This window comes from Xiphophorus hellerii, chromosome 3 (genome assembly GCF_003331165.1).
Source record: "Xiphophorus hellerii strain 12219 chromosome 3, Xiphophorus_hellerii-4.1, whole genome shotgun sequence".
Classification (NCBI taxonomy): Eukaryota; Metazoa; Chordata; class Actinopteri; order Cyprinodontiformes; family Poeciliidae; genus Xiphophorus; species Xiphophorus hellerii.
In genome coordinates this window covers 11,518,169-11,532,777 of record NC_045674.1, presented here as the reverse complement: position 1 = coordinate 11,532,777, position 14,609 = coordinate 11,518,169, and the positions used below count along the sequence as shown (strand labels likewise).

The 14,609-nt window shown below is 38.9% G+C and overlaps 1 protein-coding gene across 1 annotated transcript; it reads left to right on the top strand.

Annotated features, from left to right (window-relative positions):
* The first annotated feature begins 548 nt into the window (after positions 1-548).
* Positions 549-5,119, top strand: LOC116716812 (oocyte zinc finger protein XlCOF6). The gene is made up of 2 exons (XM_032557677.1): positions 549-1,385; positions 3,389-5,119. Exons 1-2 carry the CDS (start codon positions 938-940, stop codon positions 4,768-4,770), a joined length of 1,830 nt encoding a protein of 609 aa, XP_032413568.1. The 5' UTR covers positions 549-937; the 3' UTR covers positions 4,771-5,119.
* The last annotated feature ends 9,490 nt before the right edge of the window (positions 5,120-14,609 follow it).

Genomic DNA, 14,609 nt, shown 5'->3' with positions numbered 1-14,609 from the left:
ATAGGTCCAAGTCTATAGGTTGTTTTTACCAGCTCTGCTTACGCTCACAATTGCACTTAGGTCCAGATTTTAACTAGGCCATTCCATCACAAGAATATGCTTTGATTTAAACAGCCTAGTCTAGTCCTGGTTGTTTAGGGTCATAGTCCTGCGAGCAGAATGTGAAGCTCAAACTCACGTCCTGCAATCGGAGAGTTTTGGGCTGAATTCCAGCTTCTTGTCTCACGTTGATGAATATATTTTACTAGTTGGCTTTTGAAAGTTGCTCTTATTTTAGGGGTCATAATAAAACTAACATATGCCACACTTATTTTTTTGAAAACCATGCAGAAAAAGAAAATCATCCTTTTTGCAGTTTTTTTGCATGTTGTTTGGTTTTTGACAAGACCATTACTTTCTACATTTTTGATAGATAGATAGATAGATAGATAGATAGATAGATAGATAGATAGATAGATAGATAGATAGATAGATAGATAGATAGATAGATGCCTTGTCTCTTTAATTAGACTGGTAGCACTCATTGGCCTGACCTGTTTGGTCACAAAGGAAGTAGCTGCAGCTCTTCCTGTGCTGCTGCTATGTATTCGCTGCTCGCTATAACACTAATGCAACCTATAAGCGGTGGGGGCCAGCTCGTATAACCTCATAAAAAGGACTCTCCTTTAATCTTTATTTATTTATTGACTGTACGTGTCGTCTTCAGGGCTGAGAAAACGCAGACCGCAGTGGCAGCCGCAACAAAGCTGTGCCCCTGCGGTTAATTCACTGATTGTGTAGCTTAGCTTTGATGCTAACGATTGCTAACAAATCAGAGCAGCCGACGACTGCGCTTGTTTACAGTTTCATTTAGACAGTTTTTTGCGTGTAACTGTCCTTGTTGCCAAGGGCAATCACTACGAAGATAAAATGAGATGCTTTTGGAGCTAAAAAGAAGATGAAGTCTGCTGTGACGAAAGAGATGGAAGAAGAAGAAGAGTACAATGTAATCACAGTCAAAAAAGAGTCTGACTCAGAGCAGCAGACCTCATCCGCTGAGGAAGATGAAGACTCTAATGAAGAACACACTACTAATGGATGTGATCTGATCGTTTTAATAAAGGAAGAACCTCATCTACAGGAAATCGGTGAGGATTTCTGTGAGGACACGTCGAGCTGTTTAGACAATGAGCCTGACAGTGTCAGCGATGGTTACCATCCAGAGGGACACGTCAAAGTTGAGTCTGACTTTGACCTCCCTTTTGATTGCGACTCCGATGGAGCTCCTGTCAAGGAGGAGACCGAGTCGTGGTTTAAGGAGGAGAGGGAGAGTGAAGAAGAAGACGACGACGACGATCCGGGGAACATCCAGGAGGAGTTTGAGGAGGAAGAGGGGGTCTGCACAGGTATAATAATGTCACTGGAAAAGAGAAATACTGCTGTTTCATGTTGCCAATAAAACCTGAAGCGCCTTGCAAAATTATTCACACTCCACAATAAAATTGAGACTGAAATTTTATGTAATAAACCAATGCAGAGTAGTACATTATTGTAGTACAATATAATTTTTAAAGTTTTTGCCAATAAAAAGATAAGGTGTGGATTTATAGTTGCTTTGTTGTGTCTGAATGGGTGTCAGTGTAACAAACCTAAGCTAACACAGCAAAGAAAAGTGCAGGACTGATTCAATAACCTTCAATTAACTGTGGGATGGTGTGTTAAAGGTGCATTATTAGTTTTTCTCCACTCACAAAGGACATGGTTCTGGTACTTTCCCACCTGAGCTGTAGACATCTGCAGCTCCTCCCCAGTTAGCATGGGGTCTCTGGGCTGCTTCTCTAATGAGCTCTTTACCTAACCAGTCAGAATGGACAACTGTGTGGTGGTAGGTTTACAGAAAGGGTGGGTAATTGTATGCTTTGTCTATTTTGGGGGTAAAAAATGTAAATTATGATGAAAATAAAATCTAAAACCTGACAGTTTGCATCATTTTTGTTGCTTGAAAATGTTTCTTTTAATGTTAGTTGCATAACACATCAATGAATTAGTACATTTTCAAATCAAATTGAATGGAATTATGTGCAGTTTGGCGGTACTTACTGTAATTGACTTAAATGGATGAGTTTTATTTATAGAAAAATATTTGTGATTTGACTATATGTGGCAGATGCATAGCCACAAAGAGTGATTAACTTTAAAATGAAAATTGTTCCCGTCATCAGTGTCTTTTGTAATAAATGACGCAAAATAAATATTTTTCCTACTTACCTCTTCATAACTATGCTTTACTTTTTGTTTGTCTTTCACATAAAATCGCTATCAAATATATTCCAAGTTTTTGGTTACCAAGTGACAAAAAGTGAAAAGAAAAAATCAAGGAGTGTTAATGCTTTTGCAAGGCATTGCTGCTGATTGTTTTAATGATTACAGTTCCACCACATGAGGATTGTACCTGTTTTTTCTAAAGTTGTTGGAAAATATGAACATAAAAAATGTGTTTTTAATTTCCCATAAATAAATGATTCATAAGAGGTAGAGCTTTGGAAAAACTACTAGAAATTGTTAAATTACAGCAAAGCTCAGCAAGGTAGACACAAGACTTTAACAAACTAGTTCAACATAGTCTAATGAAAAAAGTGACATGAAGGAAAATGAAACAAATATTACTGAAATACAGCCAGATAAAACATCTGTTATCCCTACATCCTTTGTTCAGGCTTCATGGCCAGTTGTGCGATGTTTAGAGGTTTTGACCTTTAATGTAGGAGGAAAAACATTCAATCATTTTTTTCTGAGTCTACATTCAGATATCTTGTTTTAGTGGCTTTAAGAGGTTATTAAATTCCCCGTTTTTCATACGGTACCCCATTCTTTCCCTGACTTGTCTTGAAATTTCAAATATCTACCTAAAATAGTGAGATCCTTTATTTATTTATTTTTTTAATAAAGTTTTGGCTTTAAAATTTTATAACATTTTGGCAAATAAGAAAATGCCAAGAAAATCCTACTTGTATAGCTGAATTTTGTTTTGGGTTTGTTAGATTCACTAGAATTAATATGTGATGTCAGCTCGGTACACATTTTGCAAAACAATTATTTCAGCTACTTTATTTTTGACATTACAGATATAAAAAAACTTTTTGTTGTTTTTTTGTCAGACTTAAATGTCTCAGATCAAAGCAACATTTAGTAAGCTATAAGTTTAGTTTCAAAGGCAAAAAAGCCGTTGAATACACAGAGAGCCAGCACCTAGTGTATGTCTGCAGGCAATAAGGATTTCCTGTATTATTTCCTTATTTCCGGCAATAAACTGAAGATATATAGTGAGCTCTGGTTCTCAATTTCCTTTTTGGTTTTCTCTCAATTCATCATGTAACACACTTTCCTGTCTGTGTTTGTCTCTCCTTAGAGTTGTCTTCTGAGTTTTTTCCATGTCCCCACTGCACTATCTCCTTTACTGACTTGGATTATTTAGAGAAACATGTGAAGTGGGTCCATCAGAAAGAGTATCTTGCTAACCTCAAAAAGAGCCTTCCAAACCACACCCTAAGCTTCAACCTTAAACACACCTGCTCCATCTGCAGCTGCAACTTTAAATCTAAAGTCCACCTCAGCATCCACATGCGTGAGGCCCACCCCTCTGCTCCCCCCCGCAGGCTTCATCCATGTCCAACGTGCGCGCGTAGCTTCCAGTACCTGAAGAACCTGAAGAACCACTGCACCCGCTGGCACAACATGTCTGTAGTTATCCGAGGGGGCCACCTCAGTTGCGCCGATTGCGGGAAGAGTTTCAAGGCCACTTGGGGTCAAGGTCGCCATATGTGTCATGAACCAAACGTTGAATCTGAGGATAAGCCGATCTGTCTAGATACCGGCTTGCCTTGTCCAGAGTGTGGCAAGAAGCTGCGCACACCCCAGAGTTTGGGGGACCACATGCGGACCCACACAGGGGACCGGCCGTTTGTCTGCAAGGACTGTGGGAGGAGGTTTGGGGAGCGCAGCAGCTGGCGCCAACACATGAAAATACACCTAGGTGACAAGCCGTTTAAATGTGATGTCTGTGGCAAGGCGTTCATAAGGTCACATCACCTTAAGTCCCACTTAACTACTCACTCGGGGAAGAAGGAGTACTCCTGCCCTGAATGTGGGAAGGAATTTGGATTTAAGTCAAGCCTTGATCTTCATGTGAGGACGCATTCCAATGAGAGGCCTTTCCACTGCAACGTGTGTGGAAAGAGCTTTAACACTAGGAGAAACCTGAGGGTTCACTCCAAGCTTCACAACAACGAGAAAGCTCACCAGTGTGGGGAGTGTGGGCTGGAAATCAGAGATCTGGGAGCTTTAAAAGTCCACCTACGGACACACACCGGAGAGAGGCCTTACCACTGCACAGTGTGCGGCAACAGGTTCATTCGCCTCTCGCATCTGAGAAACCACCAACGCACCCACACTGGCGAGAGACCCTACAAATGCACTGAATGCGACAAGAGTTTCATTCAGTCCGGTGACTTGGTGAAGCACAAGAGGATTCACTCTGGGGAGAAACCCTTCGAATGTCCAGAGTGCCACCGCTGCTATACTTCCTCCGGTGACCTGGGCAAGCACAGGAGGAGTCACACTAATCTGCGCCCCTACACATGCAAAGACTGCGGCAAAAGCTTCCGTTTGTCGGGTCATTTGAAAACGCACATGTTAACCCACACGGGGGAAAAGCCGTACTCTTGCCCCAACTGCCTCCGCAAGTTTGCACGCTCTCACCACCTTTCTGGACATGTTGCTAAATGTCGCTGAGCTCTTATGAGGAGGACGCATATGAGATGATCATGATCTGAGCTGCACACAATCTAACACTACATTTTGATAAATGTGAGAAAGATTTAACTTGTTTTTAAGTAATTATTTATTAAACACTGTAAGACTCTGAAAACTCTAGAAATAATTGAAATAACTAACCCCAAATGCATGACACTTTTCACAGAACTGCCTCAAGCCTTGTCTGTTCTTTGTCCAGAGTAGTTCTGAAGATGTTTTGTAAGACACTATTTTAAAAAGGCTTGTGGAATTTAGGATTTTCAGATTGGTTGTCTTGTCAGTTGAAATATGTGTAAAGGTAAAATAAATTATTCATTAAATGCATGAACCCTGTGTCATTTTACTGCTTGACATTTGGATCTGCAAATAATTGTGGGAATCAACAGAAGCTAGTTATTTCTAATTAGCTGAAAGAGCAAATTCACATTAACAAAGAAAACACCCCTTTAAAGGTAAGCACAAGATTGTTATTGTTATTTTGTTGGCAATTTAACCACAAAGTTGATTATGTTCACAGGTCATGTGTAAAATAATAAAATGTGCCATCTACATTTATTAGCACCCTTGTTAAAAAGCCTTCAATTAAATTAACATTTTCTTGCAGCAATAGTGCATGTAGGCAGGTTTAGGTGCAAAGGAAAATGTATTTTTGGGAAAGGTTAGAAAAGCATACCAAGGGGAACATACAAAGTTTTGCATAGTCATGGAGGTTTATAAGCTTAAAGAGTGATTACTGAAACAAGGAGGTTTGTCGGACTGATTCCCAAAGTGGGAGCAGCTGGAGGACCCAGCAAGGTTTGAGGTAAGAGAGGGAGACCGACAAAGGTTAACGACAGAATGAGCATTGGAAACAAAATGAGACAGGAACAATAACAGAACACAAGAATAACCCAAAATAATCTTTTTTCTTACTTCCATTACAATCATCCTCATTGTATGTGGTGAAATGATAAAATTTGGTCCTGTCACAGTCCTTCAGATTTAAGCTTTTTTAATCATCATTGACTGAAGATATTAACTTTAGGCAAGCAGCCATTTCCTTGTAACTATTGATTCATCAAAATCAACACATTACCCTTATTTGAAGAGTTTTTTTTTCCTATTTTGAAGAGTGAATAGAAAAACTGTTTTTCTGTCATCTCATATTTCTACTTTATCTAATCAGGAAATCATGGATGCCTAAATAAATGCTGCCAAACACTGTTCTGTTTTAAAGAGGTAATGTATACATTATCATGCTTTACCCACACTTTTCATTGGAATTAATGTAGATGCCCCTAACTGTTGCATTTGTGACGTTAACTTGCTATTGATAACACAGTAAATAGGTAAAAAATATGTTGTTTTTATACCAAATATGAAAAACTTACTGTCAGTAATAGTTCTGCCTCATAAAATGTGTTGTATTCTGAAAATAGCCATTATATGACAGTGTATTCTTTATTTTATTGTCAGCTTTTATTGTAAAAATATTCAAAGGAGGCCTTGATTAGACATTTAAACTTTAGCTTTCACACATGCACACAAATCCACACTGAATCTGCTTGAAAAGCAAAATACAAATTGCGCTTTCTACATGGCTAAAGAAACTCTGGGGGGTTTATTGAATTTTAGATGAAACGCCGTCTGTTTAGACGAAAGCTCAATCTCAAGAGAATACATGGGAAACAATAAGGAGGAAGATTAATTTTTGATTTAGTGGTTTTAATTGTTTCTAAAACGCTTTGTTTTGCTACTTTTTTTATTCTTTGCATCTTTTGCGCTTCCCTCCCTGTTCGGATTGGAATGCATACCTGCCTCGTTGGTCAGTAATCATTGGAAAACCTTACTAACGTTCATATACACACAGGATATGCATCACTTGGACAAGGCCTGCAACCAAACCTGTCTCAGTCAATTCAGTGGGAATTGCTCTATTATTTTTATGTCCGCAATTACAGCTACAGAGCAGTAACTACGACTCCGGCGCAGATAACAAAGATATATTTAGGAGTAAATAATATTGACTGTACCTTTGTTTAAAGCTGGAATCAATACTTCTTAAAGTGTGTCCATTTTTCATTTAGCCGCGTCATGTCTGTGCTGGGAGGAGGGGCCGGGAGATGAATGGGTGGATTCTCTAATTCCCCCCGTTGCAGTTATCATAATTGTTGAACAACCACGGTTTTTAAAGATCGGGCTCGGGGAGAGGCAGGCCACACAAAGAAAGTTAATAGATTTGGAAAATTGAGATGGATTGCTCAGAAGCCAGTTTTGGAGCGTTCCAGCGGCGTGGCAGGCAGATGGACAAATATGATCCAGGGATGAGGAGGTGGGTAGAGTGCTGGGGTGCACAAAGTGGCAGAGAGGGATTTCTGGTAAATACAGGGACATCTCAATGAATTAGAACATCATTAAAAGTTGATTTATTTAGGTACTTCAATTCAGAAAGTGAAACTCGTTTATAAACTTAGCACAAACAGGAATGAAAGGTGTGTTTGGCTAATTGTGCCGGTTGTAGTAATGCGTTTTGGCAATAAATCTTTTGCTGTTGAAAGTCCTGTTGATGTTCTTGAAATGGTGCCACATTTGGGAGCAAAAGTATTTGTGTTTAGAGCAACAGAGCTGAGTTTGTGCATAGCTTGTTAAATGCTCCCTGTTGTTTTTTTATGGGTTGTGTTGCTGCAGTTTGAAGAAACAAAACATACTGGAACTTAAACAAGTCATTTGTTTAACGAACGGGGGCCTCAGTGGTGTGTGAGATACCACAGACAAACTACAAGCGCTTGGTTCTTCCTCTACATGCTGATCATCGTCTTGGTCTCACACTGCTGTAGGAGGGCATTGTGTTTGTGTGTCACAACCAGTCAGAATTAATGTGTTACTGTAATCTGAGTACTTTTTTCAAGAATAATGTAAGGATTTAGTATTGCAAAAAAATATTAATAAATTACTGTTAATTCTCAGCAAGCAGGCTACGTCAACAGAACCCTAATTTTGTTTGTGTGTCTCATGACACAAGTCAGCTTCTCAGACAGCAATAATGTAACATTTTTTTAAAAATAGTTTTACTACAGATTTATCCATGGCATGGGCCAAGGCTGGTCTTAAGGGATAAATGATTGAACGGTTGTTCAGTGGTCCAAAATACTATTTTCAAATAAAAATACATGCAGTCATAATATTAAAAAAAAAGTGAGAAAGAAGTGGAGAGGCATATAATGCAGGTTTCATGAGGTCCAGTCTGAATCTTTTACAGTTAGGGAAATTTGGGGAACCATGTCCATGAACCATGAACCATATTAGGAAAGTACTTTGTGTTTTTTTCCAGTAGGCCTTGGCTTTCCACAGCACCAAATGTATCAAAACTTGCTTTAATAACCGTAGTGTCACTGAGCTTGATTAGCTACAAAACTCAACTGACCTAAACTCTACAGAGAACATGTGGATTATTGTAAAAAGGTATGATAACTCCAACAATGTAGATGACCTCAAGGTCATTATAAAAGTAACTGTGGCTTCCTTAACACCTCAGCAGAGACACAAGCTGATCATTCATGCCACTCCTGATTGATGGAGGAATTCCTGAGAATAGAACCTCAACTACTGAATGCAGAGCACAGTACATAAACCTAGTTTCCAGGTGGTCAAATTTAAAATTAATTAAATTAAAAATTATTTTATTTATGTTCAAAATTTCTGAGAAACAAAATGTTGAATTTTCTGTAGATGCAAGCAGAAATAAAGAGTGAAAATGAATTGTGTGAAATGTGTGTAATGAATCGCTGTGACAAAAGTTGCCTGATTCAAATGGCAGTAGTTCCTCTCTTAAGGCACCAGGGGGAAATGGATAGCTGTGGAAGCGATGCTTCAGGGAATAGTAAACCTCAGGAAGCATCTCTCACTCCAAAGTTAGACCTATGAAAGAGAATAAGCCTGCAGAGAGCACTACATGTAGAAAACATGATCATGTCCCCTCATAAATAGTGCTCCTTTGGCTATAATAGTGCATCCAGTGTGGGCCCTCTGACCCTCTTATTTGTCAGCTTTTAGGATGTTTCACAGCGTTTATTTATCCACAGGGCCCTACATTTGTTTCCATCCGTTTTGATATCGGCCATTGTTTTCACATTTTCTCTGCTCCAAAGAAAATCTTCTCCCATATCCAATTTTCGCCTATGATGCGTCCAATTTTCCCTAATAATGAGATGATTACGGTGTGATGTTTTCCTTCCCTCCTTTTTGGCGTTCCACTCTTTTTCCTATGCTGCTCCTACGTCTCTGTCATTCTCTTTCATTTGTCTTCTTGGAGTAAAACACGTGCATTATGTGACTGTTGGCTGAGGCTCTATCACAAATCCTCATCAAATCAGCATTACATTTACTTATCCTTCCTCACCTCAAAGCAGCAAAAGAAAACAGTCTGAGAATTAAATTATCGAGTCTTATAAAAGTCCAGTTGAGAGGATTTTCTTCTCGTAATGTAATTCAAGCTATCCAATTTTCCTTGTATTTACTGTCTATATTTTGCCAATTTGGCAGGGGAACACATTGTGTGCGTTTGGCCCCTGGTGTCACCGGTGTCGTCACGCTACAGTGGTTTTGGTGTTAGCTAGCCTCCGAGGTCAGTGTGTGGGAAGAGACAGTGGCTCTACGGGGCTCATGCCCTGTCCCTTTGGACTCCTGCAGGTCCCACATCCACTCCTCTCATTCGCGGGAGAGGGGGGTCAGTACACGGGTCAATACGCGCAGTTTGGTGTGAGTGGGCGTAGATAAAACTGGCAATTTTTTTTTTTTTGTCTTGTTGTTATTTGGGAAGGCCCTCTGGTAAAGCTGCAGCTTACTTCTCTCCCTCTCAAATCCAAACGCCCCTAAAATCACAGCTCACACAAAGGACAGGGAGAGAAAATGCTGCTAAATTGTGCTGCCCTGAGTGCTTAGAGTGGGCTGCCAAAGTTGCACATAAAAGGAGGGAAGGGAGCTGTTTATTCCACAATTAGTATCATTGCATTGACAGGTTGGTCAAGAGGTTCGGAAGATTTCTCTCTCTCCTTTAGCCAACTCAGACAAACTAAACCGGTCTGGACTTTTTCCACTCTGAGCCAGCTGAAAATCTTGGTGACTGCGGCCTCCCTCCTCCTCTTATCCCACAGTAACCTCCTGCTCCCTCTGTCTCTTTAGTGGAGGGATAGAGATGTGGAGGGCAAGAGAGACTGACAGTGTGTGCTCCCCTGCTCAGTAAATATGAACTGCAGCCAGCAGACAGACTCATTCATCACAGGGGAAAGAGAGGGAACGGAGGATGGAGAGGCACACAGAAAAGACTAAGAGAAATGTCCAAAAGACTGAGAGAGAGAGGGTGGTAGAGGAAAGGTGGGAGGAAGATAGGAAGCAGATGGAAAGAGGATGGAAGAAGGGAAAGTGTTCTGGGTGAGAGGAGTGGGAAGAAGAAATAACAGGCTGAAAAAAAAGGAGGGAGAGAGCCTTGGATGATTGAAGGATATATATATAACGCAGGGTGGATGTGCATGAGGAAGAAAAATCTCAAAACACTGGACAATTGATGAAATATAGGGAGGGGCATTTTATATCTCATCACCAGGGATCTTGTGTTGTGATCACTGGCCTTAAGCATCTTGTTTCAGCAGCAGTATTAGTTTTGCTGCCCTGCAGCCTGAATGTCTCCCACTGATGTGTCGCCTCGCTTATCTTGACCTTGAATATGCACTTCATGGGGTATGGTCTACAGGTGATATTTTTTGTTATTTTAATGCAAGCATTTTTTCACTGTGTCAGTTAAGCTAATTTTAGGAAATGTAATAATAATCTAAAACAAACGAAATTTTTAAAAACGTGATTTACCAATGTGCCAATCGGTTAACAAGAGACTGAAGTGCAACATTTTTTTCCCTTATTTTGCTCTGATGAAGGATCCAGAGGTTTCTTTTTTTATTTTTCTAATTTATTATTAACATCAGAACTCTTTTTTGGTTTGGCTTACTAAAAGCACTGACCTCTGACACTTTTTTTAGTTAAAAAAACCCCAACATAATTTGGTACATATACTCTGATATATAAACATGAATGGAGGAATTCATTTTGTAATTCCTCCAGTTTTCTTTCCAAACTACGACCTCTATCAAAGAACTTTCAGGGAATTGTCTTCACTTTTATTTGTCATATTTCATTGTGGAAAAAAATGGGATTGATCACATCCAGAATTGACAGGTCAGACCTCACTGTAATTTTGAAATTTGTACCGGAGAGAAGAAAATACAGAGATCCAAACCAAATAATTTCAGTTTACCCTACTTAGAAAGAATTTAAACCAATATTGTACTTTATACAATAATGATCAGTGTTCTGTAACATGTTGCTTTACACTGGTCTAACTCTATGGCTTCATTTTTAATGTTTGTAATTCTGCTTCAGTAATTCAGCTCATTTCTATGGCTCCAATACATAGCAATTTCATAAGGCACATGACTGGTTCAATTCACTGCCCATTTACTACATATTGCTTCAACTCAGTCCATATTAAATAGCTGTATACATTTCGTCCTATATAATCCAGTGCTGTAGTAGTCAAATTCAAATCTTAATAAGGTCAGGCCAATTTCTTAGACAATATTGTCAAATCCAGTTGATATCAACAATGTCATCTGGTGAAGAATTCTCTAGCCAAGGAATTTTAACCGGCTTAATCGGGTTGCTAAATTTTCATTAATTAACCCTTTTCCTCAGCAAGCATGTGATGACTGATCAGGAACAACTTCCTGCATGAATGTTATAAATGTATCATTGTAAAGATTACACAACTTGCATTTTCCAACAAGTGCACTTGTCAATCAATTTCCCTTGTTTACTTAGTGATTGGAAGGTCAAAAACAGCTAAATTTGTGTTTCTTTATCCTTACAACCAACAGTCCCCCCTTATTTTACTCTTAAAACATATCAGCCAGCAGTATGCTCTTTCAATTTGTTTTCAGTCTAATAAAAATATGATAATGGTTAAGGCTTTCTTAAAGTTTTCTTTTTTTTCTGTATTCAAAGGTGGTCTATCTCTCAAAGAAACTGCAACACATTTTTTGGTTGAAGGCAAATTTACTTGCGTAGTTATAGTAAATTTTCCATTAATGAATGACTGCATTCATTGAAAACAGAAAACTGGTGAAACAATTGGCCATCAAATTGAGCCTCCCAAATTGGCTAAAATGTGATGATTTTTAGAACAAAAATTTGATCCGTTTTTGAGATTCACCATGTTTGTATGATTAATTGATTGTTCTTTTGTTTTCAATAACAGACATGACACTTTCTGACATTTTTCCTCACTGAAACGCTGAAAAATAAATATCATGCACTTCTTGCCAGTTTTCAGGGATTTTTAAAATCTTCCCTTCTTTTGTTATATGAACAGGCACTGATGCATTTAATGGCGTACATGTTTTGCCGACTTTATTTACCAGAACTTTTATTTTGTCATTTTGGTATTCTCACCATGCAAAATGCAGTTTGCATGGTCAGATTTTCTTGCTTCATTGCAGGTGCGCAGCAGATCAAATTTTTGGTCAATTGGCATCCTGATTTTTTTTTTTGTAAATATTTAGTAACTTTCTACATTTTTCTGTGCAGACCATTACCAACAACTATTCACATGATCTTTTTAAACATTCCACCATTCTGAATTTCATGTAAACTTGCCTGCTTTCTCTCTCCCCAGTTCCAAGTCCTCTTCATCTTTTATCCCTCTCCAGAAAAAAGACAGGAGAGAGAGAAGATGATGTGTGACAGACGCTATTTTTCGACTTTCTGTCCAGGAGATTAATATTGACACAGTGCGCTTCTTACCAAGGGCTTGTTGACTGTGTGTGTGTTGGACTTTGATTTCATTATCCTCCGCTCAGCCACTTTTTTCTTAAGAATCAGACAATAACAGATGTGGTGACTGAAATGGAGGCACTGGTGTTTGAGGGGCTGAGTGAACAAGTCATATTGGGTGCATCGGTCATCAGTCCTGTTTGCCGTGGTGGTGTGAGCCCCCTCGAGGGGATCGACCTCTTACTTTATCAAGCTTTTCAGCTCATCTTGGATGCAGACGTTGGCGAAACACATATCAGCTTGGAAATTTTATTGAACACTATAGTACAGTGTGGCTGAAGCAGCTTAACAGTTGTTGGGCAAATTAAGTGAAGAGGGGAAAATAAGTATTTTAAAAATGTATTGATTTTTTCCAGTTTCCCCACTTACAAAGAATGGAGAAGTAATTTTCACCGTCAGTAAATCTAAACTGTGACAGACAGAATTTAAAAAGGAAAAATCCAGAATATCAAGTTGTATAATTTTTAAATGCTTAATTTGCATCACATTGTGTGTAATAAGCATTTGATGTAATAGAAAAAGAGAACTTAATATTTTGGCACAGAAATCTTTGTTTGCATTTAAGTCAGAGGTTTCCTGTAATTCTTGACCACAGGATTTTGCGATTTTGGCCCTCTCCTGTAGGGTTGTGCAATAAATTAATAACAATATGTCGCAACAGATAAGTGATTAAAGTAAATAGAAAATATGTCTGATAGAATATTCAGTAATTTCCAGAACCACACAGCATTCTGGGGGATGTAGGCAGAGGAAAGGCTTTTGCTGTTCAACCTCTCACCACCAGGCTGGTGGCATCAATCATTCATAGTTTGGTTACCTAGCAACAACTTGTTGAGTAACATAGGCAGCAGCAGTTTTATGTTTCACCACAATGTCTCAAAACTGCTTAAAATTAAAAAGAACAATGTGAAGTGAAAGAAAAAAAAAAAGTAAAACAGCTTGAGAGGAAACTGGATGAAACAGGAAAAGTCATGCCACCATTTTGGTAATATTTCAGATATTTAAGACAAAAATCTAATCAATAAATCTCAATATCAACTGATATTAAACCTATTTCAGCCATATCGTCCAGCCATGGTCTCTCCTCCTTACAGATCATCAGCTTTCAGGGCTGTTGCAAGACAACACAGAGCTTCAGTTTCCCCCAAAGATTTTCTATTGGGTTCAGGTCTGGAAACTGGATAAGCCCCTCCAGAACCTCCTCAGCTGCCCTGCTTGTGTGTTTCAGGTCACTGTTATGACAGAGGTCTTAACTTAGGGAGAGAGATTGTTGCCCAAAATCTCACAATACATGACCCCATCCATCGTCTCTATTTAGTATCCTGTCCCTGTTACAGAAAAGTACCACCAAAGCATGATGTCACCACACCCAGGCTTCTTGGTTGGGATGGTGTGCCTTCCTATGCAAATGCAAAATCAAGCTTGTTAAAACAACTCCAGAAAGCTGTCTATATATATAGCCACACAGACTTAGAGCAGCATTTACTCATTGATTTTGATTCTTGGTTTTGAATTTCAACACACAGTAAAATGGCCACAGATGAACATTTCTCTACTTTATTTTTAAACCTGCGACTTAATGTGTAGCTTTGGGATGTAAAAGTTTAGTGATTTTGCTTTCTGTGGATAACAATCTGTTGGATTTGGTCAGATGCTCAAACTGTTTCATTCCTTTGTGTTTTAATTCACCCTTTTTTTTACGTTTTATACGCATTCATAAAATAGACAAGAGCGCAAACAAATCAAATTATCTTACTTTGCTTTTTGGATTTGACCATGGTTACATCTTTCCATGTTATACATCAATGGGCCTTAATTCTCATCCAGGGCGGCTGTGTGAATTTTTCAACGCCTATCGAAACGTTTCAGAGATGGGTACAAGAGTTGGATCCAACAGCTTCCTGATTTTGTAATTTCAAAGTGCGGGGCTTGCTGTTAGTGGGAGAATAAAATCAATA

Coding starts and splice junctions, on each gene's coding strand:
- LOC116716812 (XM_032557677.1), top strand. CDS start 938: ATGAAGTCTGCTGTGACGAAAGAGATGGAAGAAGAAGAAGAGTACAAT. Junction 1,386..3,388: donor GGAAGAGGGGGTCTGCACAG/GTATAATAATGT, acceptor GTCTCTCCTTAG/AGTTGTCTTCTGAGTTTTTT.